At 37.9% G+C, this 22108-nt stretch overlaps 1 protein-coding gene across 5 annotated transcripts in view; it reads right to left on the reverse strand.

Moving 5' to 3' along the window:
* The window catches only part of MYB (MYB proto-oncogene, transcription factor), a 37298-nt gene that overhangs the window by 4885 nt on the left and 10305 nt on the right, over positions 1-22108 (reverse strand). For 2 of the 5 annotated variants that reach the window (XM_021670837.2, XM_021670834.2), the window contains 10 exons: positions 20821-21055; positions 19486-19566; positions 18930-19034; positions 17397-17651; positions 16084-16446; positions 14054-14196; positions 12904-13018; positions 12687-12812; positions 11653-11763; positions 9995-10102 (listed from right to left, as the gene is read on the reverse strand). In XM_021670837.2, the coding sequence (XP_021526512.2) occupies positions 9995-10102; positions 11653-11763; positions 12687-12812; positions 12904-13018; positions 14054-14196; positions 16084-16446; positions 17397-17651; positions 18930-19034; positions 19486-19566; positions 20821-21055 (1642 nt within the window). Of the gene's footprint in view, positions 1-4491; positions 4781-5975; positions 6112-9994; positions 10103-11652; positions 11764-12686; positions 12813-12903; positions 13019-14053; positions 14197-16083; positions 16447-17396; positions 17652-18929; positions 19035-19485; positions 19567-20820; positions 21056-22108 lie in introns of those variants that run through there. The other 3 variants (XM_021670836.2, XM_021670835.2, XM_064360656.1) reach the window with 2 other exon arrangements.

Consider the following 22108-nt stretch of genomic DNA (forward strand, 5'->3'; position numbering starts at 1 on the left):
TGGAGTGCAGGGGTGTGATCATAGCTCCCTCAAACTCCTGGGCTCAAGCAAGCCTTCCACCTCAGCCTCCTGAGTAGATGGGACTACAGGCGTGTGTCACCATGCCCAACTATGGTTTTCAAAATTTTTTTGTAAAGGGGGGCTCTTGCTATGTTGCCTAGGCTGGTCTCAAACTCCTGGTCTCAAGTAATCTTCCTGCTTTGGCCTCTCAAAGTGTTGGGATTAAGGAAACTGCAACCAGCCAGAATTAATTTTCTAAATGTGTAAATTAAGTATCTTAAAATGCTATGTTAAAACAATCCGACGCTTGCTATTACCATGCCTCCTCTTAAAAGTCAAGTTCTGTGTCTTTTTTGTTTTTGTTTTTGTTTTTGAGAAAGGATCTCGCTTTTGCCCAGGCTGGCACGATCACAGCTCATTGCAGCCTCCATCTCTGGGGTTAAAGCTGATTCTCCAACCTCAGCCTCCTCAGTAGCTGGGACTGCAGGCACATGGCATGCCACCCCTGGCTAATTTTTATATTTTTTGTAGAGACAGGGTCTCGCTGTGTTGCATAGGCTGGTCTCAACCTCCTGGACTCAAGTGATCCACCTGCCTTGGCCTCCCAAAGTGCTGGGATTACAGGTGTGAGCCACTACACCTGGCCCAAAAGTCAAGTTCTGATCCTTCGTAATATAGTCCTTAGGTTGACTCTGAATTCTCAAAGTCAGTTCAGGAGAATCTAGTACTAAGTATTATTAACTTAATATATTTTCAACTTGAAATTTGACTGTGTTCCTGTGAGATCCCCTACATGGCTCATCACTTTATTCATATTTAGCTCTTCCTCCAGGACTAGATATTTAAAATGAGATCAATATAAAGAAGGTACCGTATATTTGTAAGTAGAGTTCTGAGAGACCCTTTCAAATAATTAGCTTCTCCTAAGTTAAAAGAGAAGTTACCAACAAACAAATAAAAACGAATGAAATATCCAAATTCCAGAAAGCATAGCATTTCTGAGTCATATATTCCCTGAAGCTGAGAGCTAGGGCAGCCAAGAGGACTTGGAACGCCTGATTCTCCCAGTACAGACAAACACCAGGGTGTGGGAGCCACCGTGTTACGAGAACCACTGTGTGTAGGAACAAAACGGCCACCAAGCATGAGTGAGGCAGCTCCTTTTCTGCACCAGAAAAGCACAAGACAAGCACATCCTACCACAATAAATGAAACAAACTGGTCAGAGTAGACATATGCCTATGGCGTGAAAGTCAAGGAAGATCAGAAGGTTGAGTACTTTGGTACAAAAAAAAGAGAAATACTCCCTCTCTCCCATCTTACCTGAAGCCTGGGGGCCCCATGCCAACTTTTCATGCAGACAGAATAATTTTGACAAAGGAAGATTAATGTCTTTGTGCTGGAAGAATATTTTTAAATACTATCCTACACATCTCTGCAAATTCACCTTATTCTCTCTCCCTAAACTTTAGTTTCATTTACACTGAAGAACTGGTGAGAATTATGGGTTTCTGCATATGAATTCTTGTTAAGTTACTAACCCCTGGTGCTCTTGCAGACATGTCACTCTATCATAATTCATTTCAACATTAATAATCCTACCCACACATCCTCCTCCTGTGGCCGGGGAGTCATCTCGCTTATCCTGTAATGTGCCTTTAATTGCCCCTGGGCAGAAGTGAACTATAAACAGTCTGTCAAAGCTTTAACTGGGATATCCTGTTAAAGCACTTTAAATAAATATTGCCATCCTTTGTAGAAAACAGAAGAAATAAAAAGAAACAAGACCATGTCCACAGGTGGTTTTTTGTCAGAATTAGATTATCTTCACATTTTCATTTAGAACATGAATAGTTTTTGTATCATGCTGAACAACGGTTCCTATTATTATATTCATATAGCAACTTCACCCAGTATCTGCTGACTTCAAAAGCCTTGACAAATTGTGTTTTACAATTTGCTGACCTAATAAGAAATTTGTATAAACTGAAAAAAAAAAAAAGATAAAACCAAAGCAACTCATCAGATGGTATTATGTTTTTATTATGTTTTGTTTTAAAACAATAAGCAGGCATCAATGGTATCTAAAACAGTAAAAAAATAAGAATTTTCTGCTTATTCTATTTCACCTATCTGAAAAAAAAATACTTACTCTGGACTAAAATTCTAAAAATAAGAATTCCTTCCCAAAGGGATATCTTTTTAAAAATGGATCAGTTAAAACTATAAAAATCTTTAGTTGTCTCTTAAAAGTCAGGGATGAGCTTAAACTGAAATGTTGCTAAGGTAAGGTTAATGGCTGCCAAGAGTAAATGCTTCCCTAGGTTGACACAAATCAAATGCCTCCAACTTCAGCACTGCTGATTTTCTATAGATCTTAAAAGTTAGGGAATTAAAAGTCGAGATGGTGACTGGAAGTTGCCTCATCTACCAATGCCTCCACTTCTCAAGCCTAAATTAACAATTGCAAATGTGAACGGACCTTTCCCAAATTTGGAGTTTGTCGCAGATGTCTCTAGAGGTCTCTTCATCTTACATGCTGATAGACTTTCTAACAGTTTATATCACATAGCCTAGGGTGGCACAACTTTTTGGAATATCCTTTTCCTTAGTCACATATGAGTTCCAAACTATTAAGATTAAGACCAGTGCCAAATTGCTCTAAAGCAATTCTGTCTTTGCAGGCCGGCCCAAGGAAGATTTTATCTCAGAATGTTTGTTCTCTCTAAGTGTCACCAAACAAAACAAATGAAAAATCCACATCTCAAAAAGTCTGGGGCAGGGCATTCTGACTGAGCTCAACAAAGCTTCTCCCTTCATTTAGCCCTTCTCAGTTCAACTCAAAAGCTGTACACAGGAAAGCTGCTTAATTTATAACACTTCTGTGAAAGCAGGTCACTGAATTACTACTGACAGCTATGTGAATTTCTGCCAGGGTAAGTGGAAAAAAGTGACCAAAAGGGAGAACCAAATGAGTGTGCAGACATCCAAGGGAGCAGGTCAGCACAGCACACTAGATGAAAAAGGCTCAGAAAGATCTATCGTGTGCAGACGGTTTCCATGTCTTTTTAAATGCCTACATGAGCAGCAGAAAAAATAAAAAAAAAAAACAGTAAATCAGTTGTTTCATCTCCATCATACTGCAAGGTCTATCTTTTTTTCAAGGAATCAGTTGAATCAGCTCTCTCTTTTGGTGACCCACTGACACAGTTCTGCAAGAGTAGGGCAGGGAATAGCATGCCAGAGGAAATAATATACCACAATGCAAAAACAACAACAACAAAAAACCTGGCCTTTAGTGAGGGCTCCTTGCCAGCATTTCAAGGACAGGGATCTATGCGGCCTCTGCCTAATAATACCACTGGTGTACAGTGGCAAGTGTGCCGCCATCTTGAAAGCAATATTATATCCATTTGATCTTCACAATAACCCATGTAATGAGTGTAGGATATTCTATGGTCCTCAACTTATAGATGAGAGCGATTTAATTTGCCTAATTTTGTTCATTTGATGAATTAAAGTCATGCCATTTGAAAACGGTGGAGTCTAGCCTGGAACCCAGGTTCTGTTGCCCGCATGCTGGTTTACAATACTGCTCAGCAATGCCTATCAGGCAAAAAGGGTTTGCCTTATTTTTTGAAAAATATACAAGTTCATAAACAAATAACACAAAGATAGGAGCAATCTAAAACACACTGAACCTAAAAGCTGGGGGAGTATCAACTGCTAGTAATAATATTTTAAAATTTCTTGATGCTGTACAAATGTGTTTAAATAATAATGGCTGGGGAAATTTGTTTAACTCAAACTCCTTGTTTTAAAAAAGTCAGGCCATGGGCAAGCCAAGTCAGGAAATTAAAATTTAAGGCTGTCATTCTGTGGTTACAAAAAAGAGGAAAGTGAGTGAGTAGAAAGCCTATGAACACATCTTTTACACTTGGGTTTTAAATAGGAATAAAAGGAAATTATAATTTAAGAGAAAAATACAGAAGGTCAGAAGGCTTATTACTTAAAGTACAGTTTTTGATCTACCAATAAAAATGGCTACCTTAAGAAAACTTAATTAGCATAATGTGCTTATTTCAAAACATAAAGGAAATGGAAAGCACGCTGAGGAATGCAGGCAACTCTTTTCTCCTTGCATCTGCCTCGGTCTCTCTTGGGGTAACTACTGAATGGCAGAATCCAGCAGCATTCCACAGTGCCTTTCCTGTCACAAATGCACGCTTTCTAGGCTGATGTTTTCACTACTTCTTCATTTGTGACCATTTTATAAGCTTCTAGACCCTATCCTCTATCCCACACAATGTGGAGAAAAGGCTGAATACTGACAATGATATGACATGAAAATCTCATATATTCTGAGCCACATGAAAAATACAAATGTGAAAAACATCTCAGAACATTTGTATTGTAAAAATATCCTGTTTGCTTTTACAATTTAAAAATAAAGTAACTGCAAAAAAAATAAAAGAAAGAAACATAACAATTATAAGATTATACAGCTGCTGCAAATTCCTTTTGGAAAAAGACTAAGTAATTTAAAAAACAAATACAACTTGATTGTACATAACAGCTTATAAAAGCCTCTATTTAAGCCCTATAGATTATAGATTAGGGGATACATGGAGAGTTCCAAATTATTAAAATTCATTGAGCCTTGGCTGGGTGCGGCGGCTCATGCCTGTAATCCCAGCGCTTTGGGAGGCTGAGACAGGCAGATCACCTGAGGTTGGGAGTTTGAGCCCAGCCTGGCCAACATCATAAAACCTTGTCTCTACTAAAAATACAAAAATTAGCTAAGTATGGTGGTGGGTGCCCATAATCCTAGCCACCTGGGAGATTGAGGCAGGAGAATCACTTGGACCCAGGAGGTGGAGACTGCAGTAAGCTGAGATCACACCACTGCACTGCAGCCTTGGTGACAGAGTGAGACTCTGTCTCAAAAAAAAAAAAAAATTATTTGTATCTCAGTGGCAACTCACATAACAATGGGCAGACTTAGCACCCTGATTTTGGTGTCTATGCATCATTTCTCACTAAGAGGATTCATAACACCATGGGTAAATGGCTGATTCCAGTAAGAGAATAAGGAAATGTGGCTATTAAACTAAAGCAACTTAAATTCATTAAATTGAAAATTCTGTTCCTCAGAAGCACTTGCCACATTTCAAGTGCTCAAAAGCCACATATGATTAGTGGCTATCATAGTGGATAGCAGCATATTAGCTATTTCCTTTATATCACTGTAGAAGTTCTATTAGACAGCACTGAACTAGAGAGCAAACGAGATTTAAGAGACTTAACCAAATGCAATGTGTGAAATTGTTTCAATTTTGATTCTTTTTTGGATTAATGGGAAAATTTAAATATATCTGGGAATAAGAAGATTAAAGAATTATTGTTAAATATGTGATAATGGTATTAGATTATATAAAAAAAGTCTATTTTTAGAGACACATCTGAAAGTACATGAGAGAAAAATGTTACATTGGTTGGAATTTATTTTGAAATACTTCAGGCTGGGCAGAGTGGCTCCTGCCTGTAATCCCAGCACTTTGGGAGGCCAAGGCAGAAGGATTGCTTGAGCCCAGGAGTTTGAGGCCAGCCTGGGCAACACAGGGAGACCCTATCTCTACCAAAAAAAAAAAAAAAAAAAAAAAATTAGCTGGGCATAGTGGCATGTGCTTATAGTCCCAGCTACTCAAGAGGCTGAGGTAGAAGGATTGCTTGAGTCCAGGAGGTAGGCTGCAGTGAGCCACCATCTTGCCACTGCACTCCAGCCTGCATGATAGAGCCAGGCCTTGTCTCAAAAAAATAAAAAATTAAAAAACTTCATAAAAAAGAGATGAAGTAGGCCAGGCACGGTGGCTTACACTTATAATCCCACCACTTTGGGAGGCCAAGGCAGATGGATCACTTGAAGACAGCAGTTCGAGACCAGCCTAGCCAACATGGTGAAACCCCATCTCTACTAAAAATACAAAAATTAGCCGGCCATGGTGGTTGGCGTCTGTAATCCCAGCTACTCAGGAGACTGAGGCAGAAGAATTGCTTGAACCCGGGAGGCAGAGGTTGCAGTGAGCTGAGATGGCAACACTGCACTCCAGTCTGGGCAACAGAGTGAGACTCAGTCTCAAAAAAAAAAAGAAGAGATGAGGTAAATATGGCAAAATGATAGTAACTGTTAAATCTAGAACACAGTATGTTTTCCATACTTCTAAGTGTGTATACAACTTATAATAAAATGTCAAACACATAGTTTCTTCCATTTCTAATTTTAAAATAGCAAACATAGTTTATGCATATTTATGAATAAGCATGTGCATTTATATGTATGTTAGAAGCAAAATCAAAATGGCAGAGTATATGAGCCTCAAAAACAGTAATAATTGCTCATCTAAAATGTTATTGCCATACTCCAGTCGGGGTAATTCAAACTGAAATGATAAAACACAGAATTGCACAGTTACTGTGTTCTACAATAAACTGTTCTTGCACCTAAGTTATTTAGACAATTTAGAGGGATGGACAATCAATTGCATCATACCACTTGCAAATATTTTACATTTTGAAAGTATTCAAATTTTAAAATATTTTGAAACTCCTATATTGCTGTTTTAATAAAAGCATTGTGACAAAAACGTCTAGATCGTTTGGCTAAAATCCCACTTAATATTTGATTTATTATAAGTATAAATTACAAAAATTATAGATTGTATGAAGTACTCTTAAGTAAAATACATATCATTTAATAAATGTGCAACATGTTCAATAATACCATGTGTGAGAAATATGCCTAATTAGGTGAAATTGGATTATCAATGGAAATATATGAAATGTCATTGTGTCTTAAACAAACAAAATTACCAAATAGCATAAAAACATCTAGAAATATTGTTGAGTCAAGATTATATGTAATACAGGCCATATATATTTAAATATTTAAAGTCACTCGATGATTTTCCAATACTTAACATGATAGTCTGAAACATTTTAGAAATCACATATTTCTGTGGTATCAGAAGCTAGATCTCTATGACATAAAATGAAGGAGATACTTGGTATATAGCATTCATTTAGTGAATATTTCTGTTTTCCTCCCAACTGGCAAGCATGTAGAGCAACACTCAGCAAGTACTTCTTAAAATGAATTAGTATTATAGCAGATTAAAACAATTCTTTTAGAGACAAGGTCTTGCTCTTGCCTCCCAGGCTAGAGTGCAGGGGCATGATCATGGCTCACTGTAACCTCGAACTCTTGGGCTCAAGAAAGCCTCCCACTCTAGCCTCCGGAGTAGCTAGGATTACAGGTGTGCACCACCACTACACCCAGCTAATTATTTATTTATTTACTTTTTTGAGGCAGAGTTTTGCTCTTGTTACCAAGGCTGGAGTACAATGGTGTGATCTTGGCTCACCACAACCTCCATCCGCCACTCGGGTTTAAGCGATTCTCCTGCCTCAGCCTCCTGAGTAGCTGGAATTACAGGCATGTGCCACCATGCGCAGTAATTCTGTATTTTTAATAGAGACGGAGTTTCACCATGTTGGTCAGGCTGGTCTTGAACACCCAACCTCAGGTGATCCGCTCACCTTGGCCTCCCAAAGTGCTGTGATTACAGGTGTAAGCCACCATGCTTGGCCTAATTTTTTATTTTTTAATAGAGACTGAGTGTCGCTATGTTGCTCAGGCTGGTTTCAACTCCTGGTCTCAAGCAATCATCCAGTCTTGGCTTCCCAAAGTGTTTGGATTATGGGTGTGAGCCCCTGTACCTGGCTCTATAGCAGATTATTAAGATATATTTGGTCAGTGTAAACCAGTAAGCCATATACTGTAGACAGGAGTATTAACTCTAAAATTAACTTTCAAGTCTCAATTATTCAGTTTGGTAGAACTGACAAATATTACCTTCATCATACATGACTTAATCTCAGTGTACAGATGTTAGAATCTGTAAATTGCCAATATGACTCATTGATAGACAGGAGAATACAGATTAATAAAATAGAGCCACAATTTAGTTTTCAGTTTCAAAGATAACCAATATTTCCGTTAAATAAAACACAAATATACTGATAAAGTTCAATACTGAACTATGGGTTTTCAACTTATATAAAAATAGCTGTCCCCAAGTATATTTCTGTTTGTTATTTGAAATTTAGAACAGACTTTTCCTCTACTACTACAGATACAATTTGGCCCCAGGCTAGGTTAGAAAACATACATAAAACTTAATCTAATTTAATTAAAACACTAATAGCACTAATAGAAGTAGTTGAATTCTGTTCTCTAGAAACCAAGGGCCAAGTAACTTAGGAGGGAAGGGAAAAAAAAGAAGAAAAAGCTTTCCTTCTGGACCTAAGAACAGCTCTCAGGGAAATTTTGAAATGGCTGCTTTTTGCCTTGACATCCTTGTAACTCTCTTTCTGGGTTCCTCTTAGGTCTGGGTGGAGTTCATTCTCTTCCTCGTCTACCAATTCTTTGTGATATTCTTTTTTTTGAGATGGAGTCTCATTCTGTCACCCAGGCTGGAGTGCAGCAGCGTGATCTCAGCTCACTGCAGCCTCAGCCTCCGGAGTAGCTGGGATTACAGGTGCGCATCACCATGCCTGGCTAATATTTTTGTATTTTTAGTAGAGACGGGGTTTCACTGTGTTGGCCAGGAAGGAAGCAATCTGATTTAATTAATAAACAAAATGTGCTTGCAACCCTTATTTAAAAATAATTCTAAGCACCAGCCGGGCGGGTGCAGTGCCTCACACCTGTAATCCCAGCACCATGGGAGGTCGACGTGGGTGGATCACTTGAAACCAGGAATTCGAGACCTTCCTGGCCAATGCAGCAAAACCCCGTCTCTACCAAAAAATACAAAAACAAATAGCTGGGCACCGGTGGCTCACACTTGTAATTCCAACTACTTGGGAGGCTGAGGCACAATAAACACTTGAACCTGGGAGGCAGAAGTTGCAGTGAGCCAAGATCACACCACTACACTGCAGCCTGGGCCACAGAGCAAGACCCTGTCTCAAAAAACAGAAACACCAAAAAACTAAGCCTTGTGAATACTTAAACAGGGGAAGTTTTAAGATTCTCACAATTTGGAATGAGAAACTATCACAAGAATGGGAAAGCCAGTTCAGGGAATGGGCAGACTCTCAAAAGGCTGCTATCCTATGATAGTGCCATTTAACTTATAGCAAGAAATATGACTTTCAGCTTCTGAATCCAGGCTCTTCACTTCCTCTAGGATTATGAAGGTTCCCTCTGCGTGGCCCAGGGGGATGGAGGAGAGGGCTCTGCAGGTGGCTGGGTGTTGGGCTATTTATTGTTAGGAACTGCTTTAAATAATTTAGGGAAGTAAAATTTGCATTCTTATTTACATTTGGCTCAGGATTAATTTGGAATTTTTTATATTTCATCAACACACACCCACTTTAGGGTTACAAGGGAAATATCTTTTGATATTAAAACTTGACTGCAGATGGTCAACTTCAGATTGGCCACACAACATTGACAGTTGACTTTCTTGTTCTGACAGTCAAATACATTGCAATTATTTTCTGTCTAATTTCAAACTTCATTTGGAACAGTCTCTGAGCTTTGGTTGCTTAGGGAATACAGCATAAAAAAGAAAAAATTTGGAACAAAAAGTAAACTATATCGATATATTTTTATAAAATATTTAAGGGCAGAAGGAGATAGTGACACACGTAGTACACATGTAATACATAATCTTAGTCTCAGTCACAATAAGAAATGCTTCATCTCATCATGCTTTGGGAATCTGCACTCATAAAAATTTCTAGCATGTCTCCTACGAGCAGCAAAAAGGTATTATTGGATTTTTCTAGACATCAAGAAATTGTATAAAAGCATCACTCCTCTATGTCTAAAATGTTAAAAACACACCACCACAACCACCACCACCACCATCAATGACGGTTTTTCAGGGAATGAATTTTAAAATACCAATGCTGGAATAGCAATTACCTGCAAGGGGCTCGCCAGGGACCTGTTTTTAGGTACTGTAAATGCTTTGAGAACATTGTCTTCATCTTCTGATGCTGGTGTCATTAAAACAGAACTTGTAAGAATATTCTAAAGGGAAGAGAATAATTTGAAATTTAAATGAGGTTGGATAATATGAGAGCCAACATTTTTCTAATACTGTAGAGAGTAGATTACTATGAGATGATACACATTAGCATAAAAAAATGCAGTTATCTGCCAGAAATTCTTCCCACTCTGAGCTAAAGGAGAACTCAACTATGTATGAACCTTAATCCCATTGTGGCAAACATCACCACAACACAAACCTCCTTTGGGATCCCACAGAGTGCTAGGCATGTGTTAGGCACTCAAAAAACATCTGCTAAATGAATTAATAAACACATGCCTTTAAAAATAGAAGATTTACTAAGTTCTGGGGAGAGAACAGTTTATTTCATATATTGGTACAGAGCTATCAATATTTTAGAGCTATAAATTATTGGCAAAAAATGGTGAAAAGTAGGGAATATAGAACAAGACCTACTGAGTTCCAACCCAGCACCACCACTTGTTGGGTATATAATCTTGAGTGAATGATGAAGCCTCCTTGTGCCTCTGTTTTCCAGTTGACATAATGGAAATGATAATAATATCAACCTGGCCAGGCACGGTGGCTCATGCCTGTAATCCCAGAACTTTGGGAGGCCGAGGTGGGTGGATCACCTGAGGTCGAGAGTTTGAGACCAGACTGACCAACATAGAGAAACCCCATCTCTACTAAAAATACAAAATTAGCCAGGCATGGTGGCACATGCCTGTAATTTCAGCTACTTGGGAGGCTGAGGCAAGAGAATCACTTGAACCTGTGAGGCGGAGGTTGTATGAAACTCCATCTCAAAAAAAAAAAAAGAAAAAAACCCCAACCTTACAGGATAATTGTGAGGATTAATTGAATTAATTCATTGAAAGCCCCTAGAACAGTACTTACCACTTAGTACCTACTAAATAAATAAAGTTGTCATTAGCTCTGATTTTCCTTAAGACATAAGGACAACCATTCACAAATTATAAATTTTAAAAATGGTGGTAGTAAACCGAAGCAACTGGGTACAATACTGTGCATCTACTACAGACACCATGGTTGATACCATAATAGATGCTACACAAACCAAATGAGAGACAACTTAACAAGAAGGAAATATTATTTGAAGACAAATAAATTAAAGGAAAATTTAAAAATTAACATTGTTTTTATGGAAATATCCATATAGTAGATTTTTTAAAATGGCAAAAGCACTCAAATCGCAAGAAAACAAATAACAAAAAAGCCTGCTATGTTTCTAACACAAAAAAAATCTCAACTTTAAACTCTACATTAATAATCATTTTTTTAGGCTGGGGTCGGTGGCTCATGCCTATAATCCCAGCACTTTGGGAGGCCGAGGAGGGCAGATCACCTGAGGTCAGGAGTTTGAGACCGGCCTAAACAACACGGAGAAACCCCGTCTCTACTAAAAATACATTTCTAAAAATCATGCACAGGAGAATATTTAGAAATAAGAGGGAGCGCTGAAAGCGCAGCAGCCCTATGGGCCACACACAGGATTTTGTGAGGCACCAGCATCACATAACTTGGGGGCTGCTGCGCACATACTTACCGGTGCATCTGCCACAGGCGAGGTCTGTGCAAACAGCTGGGTATTCAGACTGTCCCCTTCCCAGTGGTGTGAGCAGAAAAAGTTTCCTGATTTATCAGTTGGAGATTCCACCTTAAAGCATATAGAAAGTGCTTTGTTGATTCTAAAACTAGAACTTCCTATGAAACGTTTAGTCAGGAGTATAATTCTGGCCAGTCCCTCAAATACTTGTATAAAACTATGTTGCTAACTTGCACTATCAACTCAATTTGCTCTATCTTCTGGATTCAACAAAGAACCACTGACGACAAATTTAAAATGTGACCAGCTCCAAATTTTACTGCTCCAGTAAAGCTCCTGTGTTTTCAACCAATGTTTTGATTCTAGGTGTTTATTTTATTAAGAATATATTTTAGTGATATCCGTGTGTTGTATCTGTCATGGATTTTATTTTGGTGGCATAAAAGGTCTTTTGGTGACAAACGACTGGTTTTTAATCACACTTTTGGTAAAACTCTGCATTACTGAATAAGAAAATCAGATTTTTAACTATGAGAAAAAATCAAATACTTATCTTTACAAGAAAATAAATTCAAGAGGCACTGTATCTAACCTGCTGGAAAACAGCTGTTGCCAACGAGCTAAAACTCTGATCCTTGCAGGTTAGATTTCCTTTTTTTCATACAATGAATTAAAGATACTATTATTTTAATTCAAATTCCAATTCTTCACAATATCTAAAAATGAAATATCAACTATCTATCTATCATCAGTAATGTTTACAAGTACATTAAAAAGCTGTTTCCCTCCCTTTTCTTGATACTCTTTAGCATGTTTTCTGTCCAAACATGAAGCAGACAGAGATGGCTTGGCTTCTCAAAGGAAAGGTGGATGATGCCTACAGTCTGGCAGTACCTTTTCTCTGTTCCTTGTATGAAAATCTTGCATGGAAAGTGGTGGTGTTGCACACTGCCAATGGCAGACACATCAAGCTATACACAAGGAGCAAAGGGGAGGATTCTCAGCTTGTTGCTTCCAAAGGATTTCGTGTTTACCTCTTGTTTGATTTTCTTCAGTAAGGGTGGTCCATTTTCTTGAAACTCAGCAACAATTCCAGATTCATCAGATTCCTGTTTGATCACATCCTGAAGGTCTTCTACTAGATGAGAGGGTGTCTGAGGCTACAGGGAAGAGTGGGTATTTTTGCATCAGAGGAGAACTCCTGTCGGGACTAATACACCAACCAAACCCAAGAACTTTTCTAGAACTTACTAGCATCTTCAGGGGACCGTATTTAATTTCTTGAGCTGCAAGTGCATGTTTGAATGGTGTAGGAGTTCTTGGAGAGCTTTCTAGGATTGACCTTTTGATAGCTGGGGTTCTAAAACTTTAAAAAGAAAACAAGCAGTGGCTCAATATAAAAGAATATATGTCCTTTACATGGCTTTACCTGTTACATTTAATATTTTTCCACTGAATACAATACACTCTGTTATGGATATGGAATTGGGTATGCTGATTAAACATATTACTTGTTAAGAAAAAGAAAATATGCATATCACATATTTCCAAATATTTCAAAATATTATACCCCTAAGAATAAAAGCATTAAATGATTTTCTATTTTTCCTTAATGGCTCTGAAGACACACGTAGTGCCCATGGTCTGTATAAGACTATAAGCACCAAGAAAACCTGATGTTATTTACAAATCAGTTTTCTCTTTTCATGAAAACAGAGCCCATACTACAAAACATGTTAACCTTTTAAAATCTACTTTTTGTACTTTGAAATAAGAGTGCATTTCTTTTCAAGGTTTCTGATAATTCTCACTGATTTTCTCTGCCATTCCTTTGAATTGATCAATGCTTTATTGAATAAAAATGACTGCTTACTCATCCCTTGGCTTCTAATCATATAATATTCCTGGGGATGTCAGAAGAGGTCCTATCTACACATAAATTCAAAAAGAAAAAATAAGATTAAAAAATATCAACTAAAAATAAATAATCAACAAATAAAATTAAATAAAAAATACAACCAAGTAAGAAACCATACTCATTCTCCTTCTGAAGTTTATAATTAGAGGGGAAAGGAGGTTAAAAAGCTTGCTTTCCTAAGAAGGCCTTATTGAAGGAACAAACAAACTGGATGGAAAAGTTTTATGAAAACTACTTGTGTATTTATAGAAAATCTTGGAGTAAGTTACAAAAGGTAATTTAGTTTACATTCCCATCTTCTACCTCTAGGTAGTTCTAATACACCCAAGACAGATACATTCAATGTGGGAATAGACATTATTGTATCTAAGTGGTCAGTAAAATTATACACATACAAGTGGATCAGACAAATGGGGACTATGTTCCATTAATTCAATATAAGTAAATAAGATAAATAATCTAATTCCTGAACCAAAGACTTACACAGTATTTTCCTTTTGAGTTTTCACAGTCTGGTCTCTATGAAACGGTGTTGTAACAGTCAACTTGTGACCAATGAGAGGGGCGGAAGTTAAAGAAGGCATTTCCAAGTCTGAGTTTTCATGGTTACTGGAAGTGTTTAAGAACTAAATATGGAGAGAAAGAAAAAAATTACTTAGATTAGCCAGTACTTCTTTATTCCATCCAATTTAAAAATCACACCTAGGGCCGGGCGTGGTGGTTCACGCCTGTAATCCCAGCACTTTGGGAGGCCGAGGCGGGCAGATCATGAGGTCAGAAGATTGAGACCATCCTGGCTAACACAGTGAAACCCCATCTCTACTTAAAAAAAAAAAAAAAAAAAAAAATTAGCCAGGCGTGGTGGCATGTACCTGTAGTGCCTGAGGCAGGAGAATCACCTGAACTCAGGAGGCAGAGGTTGCAGTGAGCTGAGATCATACCACTGCACTCTAGCCCAGGCGACAGAGCGAGACTTCATCTCAAAAAAAAAAAAAAAAAAAAAATCACACCTAGATAATAAGAATGTTTTACTGACCCACTATATTAAATAATAAAGATGCTAACAAGCATGTAGTGTTGACCAGAGAATTGTTTTATTTCGATTGAGCACCCAAGATGTGGGTGTGGTTTCCAAGAAATAAGATCTAGGGTCAACGCTAAAAAATGTGCAAAACTGTGCAAAAATATTCTCAATAAATGACACTTGTCATTAAAGAGAATGAGATGTGTTATTTATTAACATTTAAAAGGCTTTAGTGATTTTGAGGAAAATAATAGTTAATAATTCATAGTTTCCCATTATACTTTGTTTCTTCTCTTTAATAATCTATGAACCAAAATTATTACTACAGAAGGTTTACATTATGTGGAAAATTTTTGAATAATAAACTGTGTCTCTCAGAACACTAATGTTCTGGGAAAAAAACTAGGTGTTCCTTAAACAATTCCAAGGTAAAATAAATTTGGGAAACATAACATATTGTCATCTTTTCCTGGAAATTCACAGGGCACAATGGCATATTAATAACTCTGAGAAGTCCTGCAGTTAAAAAAAAAGTGCTTTAAGACTTGGGGTCTCACTATATTGCCCAGGCTGAACTTGAACTCCTGGGCTCAAGTGATCCTCTTGCCTTAGCCTCCCCAGTAGTGAGGACTACAGGCCCATGCCACTCTGCTCAGCTAAGAAACCCACTTTTATCTTTGTTTGATTCAGTGTTTCCCAAATGTATATACCTACATCATACCTAAATCTGTTCTTAAATTCAACAGATACAATTGGAAAAATGTTTTAAAGTGCCAAATTATCTATTAATTTTAATGATTTAAATAATTTAGGAACACAAATCTCTGATAAGAATTGCAATTTTCATGCCTTAAAAAAGCTGTATGAAATAAAAATATTTGTTGGCAGAAACTGCACTAGTAAAATAGTACGGCACAACTCAAAAGCGCCAATGTTGAGAAACTGAAATTAAAAATACGCTCTTTTCCTTAAGCGTTTGTTTCTCATCCTCTTCCCAAACTCTTCCACTGAAAGATGGATTGGAACCTTTAAGTTTTCTAGCTTTAAATTTTCTAGTTGCAACCCAAACGTTATATAAACACAATTTGGTTCCCTCCTCCCCTGGGTCAGTGGATTGCATAAGAATAAATGAACAACGAGGCAGAAATGATGTTAAAAATTTTAAAGGGAAGGATCAGATGGGAGAAAAAGGAATAGACAGAAATGTTAAACTCTAGTGTTGGAGGAACTAAAAGTACGTTTCATGCAACTATCTTTCAAAACCACCCAAAAAGTAAAAGAGAGAATGATGCCAAAATCAACAGTCAGCCTGCAGACAGCCTAAACTTTGGGAGGCAGTATAACTTAGCAACAGCTAGATTCAAGGACGGGATGAAATCAGCGAGGGCAGCAGTAATTAGTCATTTCTTCCAAAGTATTAGTTTCTAGATTATTAAGGCTCAGGTGTCTGCTGAAAATTAGTAACAGCTGTGCAGAAATTGTGCTCTACCTGCGAGGGAGAGAAGGGTAGGCTTTTGACAGGGGAACGCTTGGGAGTTGAGCTGCTGACGTCAGCAAATATGAAGGAGCTAGAGTCTCCAGTGGCTAAGGGGCTGGCCTGGCCCCGTTTTTTTCGAAGGATGACCAGTGGAATTGTGCTGTGCCTCGAAGGAGGTAAGACCTTGGGTGGGTCAAGTGAACCCTCACTCAACACGCGTTTGTTCACCCTCAGGCTAGGTTCTCCTGCAGGTCTAGTCCCATTGCCCTCTCTTTGCTGAAGCCGGAGGGCTTTGCCTGTGTGATGTTGGCTAGGTGAAAAATCTGCTTCTTCAAAGAATTCAAAACTGCTGAGATCACACCATGATGAAGAATCCTGAAACAATGTGGGAGGCACAGAACTTTGAAACAGTGTGTGCCATCATCACCTGAAACAGCACTGAGAGAGAGATGCTCAACGCAAAGCAAACACTGGGCCCATGGGTTTGGCTTCTTGAGCAACAGCTTCAAGATGAGCAGTTGCTCTATTATGCTGCAGTAGAGTAGTCTAGTGGGCTGCCTCGTGGCTGGCCCTCTGCATGTGCTGCAGGGACCTCCCGGCTCTCTACATCTGCATGCAATGGAAAGCAAAGTGAAGACCTTTTCTAGATGGCATATATGGCAACGGTCATCTCTTGTCTGATGACTGTGTCATAAATGCTTTTTAACCAACTGGGAAAGGAACCAAGTGCTCGCTATGGAGGTGCTGAATACAAATTCATTTCACTAAAGATGATTCATCTCAGTGAAGCAATGGGGCCAGTAATCAATAAACAGCATTTTGTGGAAAGAGCCGGGTTTGACCAAAGAACTGATTATCACTTCAAATCCATTAAAAAATTGCTTTAAGCTCTGAGTAAGCCAAATCCTTAATGGGCTGTTCAAAAGCAAGACAAAATTCTAGAGAAGCACCATGAAGTAAGCAAAGAAAAAAAAAGTTAAAAGTAACTCAAACACCGTTCCATTCCAATAATCCAAGCTCTGCTTTATAAGTCATGAATTTGACTATTTAAAAAAACGTGACTTCTGAAGGAAAAGTGTGAAAATGTAAAAAAAACTCTTCCTTCAAAAGTCCTATGTTGTAAGTATTTATAAATACTTTTGTCTTGGTAGCCTAGGAAATTGGATCTTTGAAAAAACATATTTATGAAGACAAAAATCATACTTTTACCTTTACATGACTATATGCTAATAACATCTTGGCTATAGAAAATGGCAATGATTTAAGAAATGGGTTTTATAATTTATCTTCCAGAATCGTTAACTTCCCTTCACAATTCTACTTACAGAATCTATAAATTGGAGTGTTTCTGCAAATTCTAGGAGGTTCTTAACATTATCCAGAATGGTGCCCTGGTGGACGATCATGCACCTTGCTGGCGAGGCGCTTTCTTCAGGTAGGGAGCCAGGATCCGCTGGCAGAGATGGAGTGGAGTGGTGCTCTCCCAAACAGGAAACAGGTGCACTGTCTCCATGAGGTCTGGTGTGGTCGGCAATGGTGGTGCTGTGCCACCCGGGGTAGCTGCATGTGTGGTTCTGTGTCTAAGGAAGGGGGAAGGGTGTAGAAATAAAGAGAGGGGAGAAGAAAGGGAGAAGGAACTTAGCAATGAAGTTGCACAAGGTATCAGATGCTGTTGGAGGAAAGATAAGAGTAGTTGCATCATCCCAAACTTACGCCTATGAAACAGTTGTCAAGATGTTTCCTTTTATCAATGCAAGACCTTGTTTTTAATAGTGCTAGAGGTTGTACCTATATGATTACCTTAAATTGTGATCATTTTGTAAAAACGTCAAATCACAGGTCTATGTTACAAAGTATAATTCTCATATTGTCTTAAAAATCCACTTTAATATAATTTGCCAAAGGTCCATAAATGCTTGCATCGAGTGAAGAACTGTTCTATTTGCATTCTAACCACAAAAAATCTGGAGGAGTCAGGAGTTTGAGTTGCTTTGATCTGCACCTAGTCTCGTTGCTTCTATCCCTTTCTAATGCTACAGACTGCACTGATGCAGTGAAGCGCTGCCAGATCAACGTGGTTAGGAAAGCAGAAGAGCAAATTAACAGAAGTCTCCTTACAGTGTGACCACACAACAGGAGAAATTGCAAAACATTAACTAAAGTTAAAAAGTGGTCGAACTAGCATGTGCACATAATCATCTTATTATTTAACAAAAAATAAATGTACCCCTAGGAAGACCTACTGGGCCTCACTTCTCTTTTATTGTCTTGGTTGGTTGAGTATCTATGTTACAAAGCACAAGGAGCCATCCCAGTTGGCTAACCAGTCACTAAAAAAGATGTCAGAATTCAGTAATGGCCCACATAACTTTCACACATGCAAATAAAAGAGAGAAGCTAATGTTATTTAGGAAGAGGTTTTATATATAACCTTTTACATGTATATACAGAACATGCATCAAATCACATTTGAAATTATAAAATATGAAAATATAGGCTAAGAAAATAATAGAAAAAATGGTACTATATTGATACATAGCTCTGTAGAAAATGCAGATTTTCATTTATCTTTGCTAGTCTTTAAACTGATTATAGTCCTTCTGAAGAAAAAAACATTGATAATGACAATCACAATTGGATATTGTATTTCTATTGCAATTACGAAAAGACTGCTTCCAATGTAATCAGCATATATTCTGATATCAATTGCATTTTACTACACTCAACTTCTTGTGTTGAGACATTCTGAATGGATACATAGCACCTTGGCAAGTGTAATATTTAGAAGAGAAGAGTGCTTAGGTAAACTGAGGCAAAGCTGCTCTCCCCCCCACTCAAGTACATGATGATAGTCTTACTGGTAGCGCCTGCTGTCCTTTTAGCTCATTCTCAGTTGACATTAGGAGCAATTCTAATTCCTTTATTCGCTTTTCCTTCTCAGGGTCTTCATCATTATAGTGTCTCTGAAATTACAAGGTAAGGGAAATAAAGACAAAGGTCTGATTGGAAGCTGCACATACAATGGGTGTAGCCTATATGGTCATGAGGTACCAAAGACAGCCCAAAGAGCCTCAGTGTGACACCAACACCCACCAAATTTGGCTCCTATGGAAATCTCTATAAATGTTACTTCAGACTTAAGGGAGTGATGTGAAATCTCAGGCTAGAGTGGATGCTAACTGATGAGTTATTTCATCTTGTAACATCAAAGAATCAGAAAATTCCAGAGCAAACTCAGGTCTAGAAGACAAGACTGGTAGATGGCTGGCCAAGACTCTGCTCTCCTCTCCACGTTCCCTTTCCTTTTAAGTTCAGTTGCTCAGGTGAAAATATGTGTTTAGATGAAAGAAATAAAGCATTTCTTAAAAGTGGTGCTTTGAATAGTGAATGAGTTTCTTTATAAAATGATCTTACCTGAATGGCGGCGGCAGCTGGCTGAGGAACATTGACTATATTTACATGTAACGCTACAGGGTATGGAACATGACTGGAGACCTAGATGGGAAAGAGAGACAAAGGCCACGTCATTCAGGGTTACATATGCTTCAGGAGACTTGGCTTCCTGAGGTTTTGTTCTGGGACTGAAATACACTAAACAATTTTTAAAAACCTTTTATTTTGAAATTTAGCCAGGCCTTTAAAATGGCTAAATAGCTAAAGCAACATAATGAAAAAATTTAAAGTGCTCATCAATCCTTGGGAAGTATTGATGAGCACTTGAAATTTTGGGACGTTATTGGCACTTTAATTTCCTTAATTAGAGAAAAACACAATGAAAAAATAAAAAATAAAATCTAAAATACATGAATGAATGTTTGAAAATAGTTTCTATGGGAAAAACTGATGGCACCAGCTGTGTGTAAATAAAAATATTTTTCTTGGAATGATTATGAATTTTAATAAAAAGCACAGAACTTCTTATGATAATGTATTCATCTGAGACGTTTCTGTAAAGTTTGTAGTCAAATGCATGAACAGAGAAGAATAAAAACTATTTATAAACATGTTTTGCATATAATTTGCATATGAGCCTACCCATTCTTGGGTAAGTTTCGTCATTTATTATTGTTAGTCTTAAGATTAAAGTTCCTCGATTTCTTTTCCTCTTTATTCTTCTTTTCCCACCTATTATGGATTATCTCTTTCTCTAAATATAAATATCTAGAAATAAAGAAGGGATCACACTGATCCAAACGAGACTAAAAGGAGGCATCAGAAAACGAATGTCACAAAGTTCTTCTCCTGACTTAGAATAAGAAGGTAAACACTTACCGAGTGAATAAATTAAGACATGTCTGCTAGATCATTACCAGAACTGAACATACCATAACCACTGAATTTCAGTGTCAAACTCTTGCCTCTATAAATATACCTTCCCTTTTGGTTTTGGAAGAGAAATGTTACATCTACAAATGCAACTCCATTCCCCTATTCTTCAGCAGTACCTTAAGTACATTTACATTCAAAGGTTACCTTCAAATTAGATTTGAAGCAGCAAGTTAGAATTCTAGTCAGCACTATCTCTATATCACCCTGAGCAAAGCACTTACCATCTCCATTTCTGAAGACATAAACCAGGGATAACAAACAATATCTACACCCTATCTACCTCAAAGGGTATAGGTGAAGACTGGCCATGATCATGCCCAGGAAAGTTCTCTGAACAGTATACAACCGCAAAATATGATTAGTACCTGGAGCTAAATTAACCATCTCTCTCATTAAACTAGATTCTCAAGAATGGCTTACATTTTGTGCTTCAGAAATGTGGTAATAGGAATAGTCATTGTTAACGGAGGGCTGGCCAGTTGCAGGGAGTTGAGCTGTAGGTGGAGCCTGAGCGAAACCCATCAAATGACTGTTCTTCTGGAAGCTTGTGGCCACTGCCGGCTGGCTGGCTTTTGAAGAGTCCTGCAGATAACCTTCCTGTTCGACCTTCCGACGCATTGTAGAATTCCAGTGGTTCTTGATAGCATTATCAGTTCTGCACAGAAATATATCACATATAAATTTCACAAACAAAAAATTTTAATTCAGATTAAAGTGAATTGACAGAAAACTGTTTCTAACACAGACCTTTCCCTTGGGCCCAATCATAGTTTTTCCCCCTTTTTTTAATGGTTTCCTTCTTCTCCACCCGCTAAGACCAGGCTTTCTCTATTGCCTCGTTAGAAATCCATAGATTTCTCTTAGTTACACAATCTGGAATGCACATCGTTTTCTAGAAATGTCAGTATCTTTTAACCATTTCATTTCCTTGGTAAAGGAGTATTTTCAATACAATAATGCTTCATATTTATTCTGACCGTTTGCGGTACCAGACTCTAACACAATGTAAAGTTCCAGCTGCTTTGAAGAAATTCCTCCTCTGAATGCGGCCTAGTAGGGCGTACACACCACAATAGGGACATGGTGAAGTTTGGTGGATGATAAGATGCTGCTGATGAAGAATACTTCACTCTTTATCTCTCGAAGCACTAGCAAGAACTTTTGAGACCAAAAAACCTCCTACCCTTTAAAAACCACCCCAATTGTTATTCCAATCAGACAGAGATGAGAGTGGAAAATGGCATTCCAAATGGAAAGATCCTAACCCCCCCAGTATAGTTTCAAACAGCAACGCATTTTTACTAAAGTCTTTCCATTCTCAGGAAAAACAGTTTCTCAATTCAAAAAAACCGTTTAAGCCTCCCTTTTACTATTTCAGTGGGGGTGGGGGAATGTATGCTAAAGAAAGAGGAAGTTCAATAGCCTTGTTAATTTTGAGAAGAATCAGCAGTGTATCCTCTGAGGCCATATGGGAATGAAGACCTCTTTTTACCAACCTCTTGAATTTTCTTAGTTTATACTGAACCACGAGGGTGCAAATGCATTGGAGCATCACTGGAGAATACTACATAAACTTTCTCCTGGATTATGAAGCTCAAGAATAAAACTATTTTTAATATTTTCTATCTATATCATTTTTATGCAAGATTTATCATTAAAAGTACTGCTTTCCAAAGTAACAAAATCTGTTATATACTATTTAAGTGGG

Source organism: Aotus nancymaae, unplaced genomic scaffold (assembly GCF_030222135.1).
Source record: "Aotus nancymaae isolate 86718 unplaced genomic scaffold, 86718_ANA_hifiasm-v0.15.2.pri h1tg000040l, whole genome shotgun sequence".
Taxonomy (NCBI): domain Eukaryota; kingdom Metazoa; phylum Chordata; class Mammalia; order Primates; family Aotidae; genus Aotus; species Aotus nancymaae.